This window comes from Gavialis gangeticus, unplaced genomic scaffold, assembly GCF_001723915.1.
Source record: "Gavialis gangeticus isolate Ggan-Ray unplaced genomic scaffold, GavGan_comp1, whole genome shotgun sequence".
Classification (NCBI taxonomy): domain Eukaryota; kingdom Metazoa; phylum Chordata; order Crocodylia; family Gavialidae; genus Gavialis; species Gavialis gangeticus.
In genome coordinates this window covers 76,778,195-76,783,667 of record NW_017728994.1, presented here as the reverse complement: position 1 = coordinate 76,783,667, position 5,473 = coordinate 76,778,195, and the positions used below count along the sequence as shown (strand labels likewise).

Here is a 5,473-nt window from a genome sequence, read left to right as displayed (position 1 = left end):
ACCTGTATCTGCCTCACCATTCCACTAGAGAGATGGCAGACTGGAGTGAGCTGCTGTACGCCAAGGCTCTGGGTTCAAGGCCATGGCCTGGTGGGAGAGGAGGGGGTATCCTTCTGGGGGTTGGGGGCTGAAAATATGGTGGCACCAAAGTGGGAGAAGAAAAGCAAAGCCTCAGGGCTGAGCTTTCCCAGCCTGGTGCTGTGCTCTGAATGTGCACAGACATTTAGTTTGATCAGTCTAACCGTGCCTGATCTAAATTAGTGCATCTCTCAGGTGAACTAAAATTAGATTGGGGCAGCCATTTCTTAACCATTCTAACCTTTAGGGAATATCTATACAGTTTGGCACGTGGATGGACCTAACTAGGGATCTAAGTGTAAGGTCTGCAAGTGAGTGAACTAAGTTAGGTTGGGCGGCGATTTTTCCCCCGGTCTAACCTTCCAAAAGTTTGTATACAAGCTAAACAAGCATAACCAGTGTCAGTGTTTCTCAAGCATCCTCTTAATTTTTAAGCACAGAAAATTATTCATAATTAATAATTAATTTGTATCATTTCTTTGTATAGATTAAGGTTCAAAATGACTTTGATAAATTGAAAAAATGGTCAGAAGTAAATGGAATGAAATTCAGTAAAGACAAGTCTACTTGATTAGGAGGGAAAAACCAAGTGCATAAATCCAAATAGGGAACAACTGACTAGGCTGCAGTACTGCAGAGAAGGACCTGGGAGTTATCCCTTATTCTCAACATTGTAATTACTGCAAAATACAAATAAATAATATTGTTTAATTGACAATAAAAATAAAACAAATATTACACTAGGATGCACTAAGATGACTACAGACTGCAAATCATGGAAAGTGATTCTTCTATTCTATTGAACACTGAAGTACTGTGTCCAGTTTGGGCAATATACTTTAAGAAAAATGCAGAAAAACTGGAGAGCGCCTAGAAGACAGCAACAAAAAAAATTAGTGATCCAGAAAACATGACATGATGAAATTTAGAATAAGGGAGATTATTCAATCTGAAGAATAGAAGACTTGATAACAGTCTTCAAATACAGGAAGCATTGTTAGAGCAGTGTGATCAATTGTTCTCCATGGCCACAGGATCAGAACAAGAAGAAAGGGGCTTAAATTGCAAAAAGGGAGATTTATGTTAGATATTATGAAGAACTGTCTAATCATCAGGTGGTTAAACCCTGAAATAAGTTCCTTAAAGAGGTTGTGGAATTTCCATCATTGAATGCCTTTGAGGGTTAGACAAACATTTGTCTAGGACAGTTTAGACAGAGATGATCCTGTCCTGGCCAGGGTTCTGGACTATATGACCTTGTGAAGTCCAGGCTTATTTTTCTATGATTCTCCAGTGGCATCCAAAATATTTAAGTGCTAGGTACTTCACCAAGACAAATCTAAGTATATACCAAAGCAGCTACACTCTAACAGCGGGCAATTATTTTGGGCAGAGAGTCGCTTACTGAGTTTTGGCAAGCCATTGATGGCCGCATGACAGGCAGCTGAGGGCAGATTAATATTAATTTTTCTAAATTGTTTAGGGGCCCCGCAGGCCAGACAGAATGGCTTGGCAGGCCGCATCTGGCCCGTGGGCCGCATTTTGCCCACCCCTGCTCTAAATACTGATACTCAATAGGGGTGTGCGAAACGGGCTCTATTTGATTCAGATTCAACCTGAATCAGGGACAGTGATTCGATTCATTGATTCAATCACTGTCCACAATTCGATTCAGCCAAATCCAAATCTGAAGATTTGATGCTGATTTGGAGAATCAGTGATTCAGCCATAGACAGAGCTTTAAATGTTTTTTCTACATACCTTGAGGTACCAGGCGTGGCTTGTGAATACTGTGATGGTGGGGCAGATGGAGCGTCCCATGAAAATTGGCCACAGAGGGACCCTGGGTGTCCCCCCAGACCCAGGAGGCACTAGTCGTTGAGCCGGGCAGGCACAGAGAGGGCCCCCCTGCGCACTCCCCGGTGGACCCAGAAGTGCTTCTGGTCCATTTCTGGGTCTGCTGCCAAGCATGCTAGGGAGCCCCCTGCACTCCTGTGGGATGCTCCATCCACCCCAGCATTGCAGCGTTCACAAGCCGTGCCTGGTACCTCAAGGTATGTAGAAAAACATTTAAAGCTGTGTCTATGTTTAGACACAGCTTTAAATGTGTGTCTAAATCTGAATCTTTCTGAATCTCTCCAATTCAATTCAGAGAGATTAAAGGGTCTCCTGATTCAATTCAAATTCAGAGATTTGGCCACCGAATTGGGCTGAATCTCTGCTGAATCAAATCAGTGACCGGAGCTTCGCACAACCTTAATACTCAACTGGTGGGCCATAGACCACTGGAGGGCCACAGACACAGATCCAAGAGGAACCAGAGGGTTGGCTGCCCGCCTGGAGGGGACCTTAAGTGCCAGGCAGAGTCACTTGCTGAACAGGAAAGTGGCACAGTTGTGACTATTCTGCTTCCACAGGCACACTGCTTCTGTTCCAGAGCTGCTGCGTGTAGACCTGCTTGGCGTGCCTGGCGAACTTTCCTTGAGTTAGCTAACCTGTGGAGCTGTGCATGGGTTTGCACAGTGGTTGGCTAAGGGACATTAGGTGGGGCTAGGGCCCAGGTGGACTTTGGGACTGTGTGAGGGGGCCTGAAAATGGACTACAGGACTGCATATGGGGTTGGGAGAAAGGTGAGTCCACATGGTTGTGTGGGGGGAAGTTGAAGGGTCAAAATGGTTTAGAACTACTGATCTACAACATTTTTCATATGGATAAAATAACTGGCCTCAAACTTGCCCTAAGTACCTTAAAACGTTTAGTTAACCTGTTTTTTTCTATGTTTAACTGCCCCTCCACTTCTTGTTTTCAGTCAAGACTGGAAACAGAACTACTGAAATATCAGGGAAACAATTGTCACTGAATTAGGAGGACTAAATATAGATGCACTTCAGATGAGTGTCAGAATGTTGTTGCTTAACTGAGAAAATTTCATTTTTTTGAGGTTTCTCTACCTGTAACATTGCATTTTAAATAGGCGCCATCTATACTAATAATGCTAGAATGAATTGGTATTATAAGAACTTTGACTTTCAACTTTACTTTCTCAATAAGACTATTGTGTCAATAGATACACACACATGCAACTATATAAAATAGTCTCAATAGATACAGACACATGCAACCATATAAAATACTTGTGTAATTTAAGAATATTTTATTTTCTATTACCATACCTTTTCCTCTAATTCTTTTATTTGTCTTTTTTGACCTTCAATTCTTTCTTCTAGCTCCTTAATTCTCTGTTAGATTTAAAACAAAAAATGAAAGTGTAAGTAATAAAGCCTCACAAAGATGAAAGAGTTGGAAGGGGTCTCTTATTTTTTAGAGAGATGGTAAATTGTTTTGTTAACCGATACGTGTTTTAATTTTAGGTGTGTCCTCATCCAGTGCAACAGTTGTGCATCATGCATTAAGTAGACATAGAAAATACATAGAGCCCATAATGAGGGACTATCCAAGGTAAATTAGGATCTGGACCAAAAACTAAAGCCTGTGGTTCTCTAAATTTCTTAAGGAACATGGATATGTTGCTCCCATGAAGATTAATGAAAACTTTGTGCCCAACACCATAGGCAACTCCAAAAATATCATCCTAGGCTTTTAATATTATCTGGACATATGCTGGCTTTCTGTTAAAGGAAACTGAACATCAACCTCTGGAAACACTTGGTTAATAACAGCTGGAATATATACTTCACTTTAATCAAAGAGAGAGAGGCAGCCAAATATAAAGGGACAGAGCTCTCATTTCATGATGTTTTAATCTGGGGAAGGCAAACAGAGCATTAACTATTGTATATCTTGTACCAATGTCTACCTGTTGTGCATGTTGAATGAGTTCCATTCTTTCACGCAGAATCTGGGCATCCCTCTCTCGGAGTTCACTCATAACCTGGCGTTTCCATTGTTCTACAGCACTCTTCAACTTGTCTTTCTCCTCTTGTGAAAGAATTTCAGAGATTTTGGCTCCGGCTTCTTGCTGCAGGGCATCATAGAGCATGGCTTCTAATTCCAGAATTTGCTAGTCAAAAACAATACAAGGTTGTCAGCTTATCCTTTTCTCTTACCGGTGGTGGAGGACAGCTATTGAGAACATGTTTTGTCCCAAACTGTACAGAAAACGATACAAGGAAAGACTAGGTGCTGGATGTCCTGAAATCACATCATGGAAGGCACAGTCCACTGTGAAAAGTACAAAGGTTCTTTCAAGCCTCCTTTATGCTGCCTGGACTTTGGACTTCTGTGACAGCTGAAAACACCCCTGGTATAAGTGGGAGCTGAGCCAAGGGCACACAGATGGCTAGAATGGCCTCAGTGCAGCCTAGAATTTGATCATACTATGCAGGCATGCCTAATTTCTTGTCCTCAACTAGCAAAGAGCAACTAGTAGACAGCCTCCTGCACTGCCCCCTGTACTTCTGAGAAATGCCATGTCACCTCATGTCTCCTGTATTTACCTTACGTGCTGATGGACTGATTTCAAAGACCTAGAATCAACTCCTCAGTGTGTTTATGAAATAAGAATTTACATTCCATTTCTTAACAGTGTAAAGGGTATAGGAGTATATTCCATAACCATGTGGCATAAAACTGCCCCACTGACATTATGAAATTTCAGCATACAAATTTTATAGATATTATGGCCTAAATATAAGGAAAAACAAAGAAACAAAGGTACAAGTGAGGTATATAGTGCAAGCTATGTTCCATTTGAGTACATACTTGAAATCAATGGGAATTTTACAAATATTGCCCAATCATACCAATACTGTAATAACAAGCAATGGCAACAACTTCCTTTATAGGACATGGTTGGATCAACTTTCATCTAATTCAGTTTGCCTACTCTGCAATATGAGAACAATCTCTTTCAGACACCAATTGTGGTAATCACCAGGGATTCAGAAAGTAGGAAGGGTGAGAAGGATTAAATGAATCAAGAAGTCAGGGATGATCCTGCCTTGAGTAGGGGGCTGGCCTAGCCCTAGATGACCTTGTGACGTCTCTTCCAGCTCTACTTTTCTATGATCCTAGGATTCTAAATCCATGATGGCTGCTGTGCATAGACAGCCGCACTCCTCATATACCATCAGAATCATGGTTTCATAGTAGCTAGGGTCAGGAGGGACCTGAACAGATCATCTAGCCTGACCCCCTGCCACAGGCAGGAATGAATGCTGGGTTCACAAGACCCCAGACAGGTGATCATCCAACCTGCTCTTGAATTTGCCCAAGGTAGGGGTGAGGACCACTTCCCTGGGTACTTGGTTCCAGCTTTTGGCCACCCTAACTGTAAAATATTGCCTGCTGATCTCTAACCTAAATCTATTCTCCATCAGCTTATTACCATTGTTCCTTGTCACCCCAGGTGGTGCTGGGGAGAAAAGGGTGTCTA

General features: G+C 42.0%; 1 protein-coding gene across 1 annotated transcript in view; it reads right to left on the bottom strand.

Annotated features, from left to right (window-relative positions):
• The window catches only part of JAKMIP3 (Janus kinase and microtubule interacting protein 3), a 114,199-nt gene that overhangs the window by 13,814 nt on the left and 94,912 nt on the right, over positions 1-5,473 (bottom strand). The window contains exons 19-20 of the mRNA XM_019503013.1: positions 3,896-4,099; positions 3,252-3,317 (exon numbers count right to left, since the gene is read on the bottom strand). Coding sequence (XP_019358558.1) covers positions 3,252-3,317; positions 3,896-4,099 — 270 coding nt within the window. The remainder of the gene's footprint in view (positions 1-3,251; positions 3,318-3,895; positions 4,100-5,473) is intronic.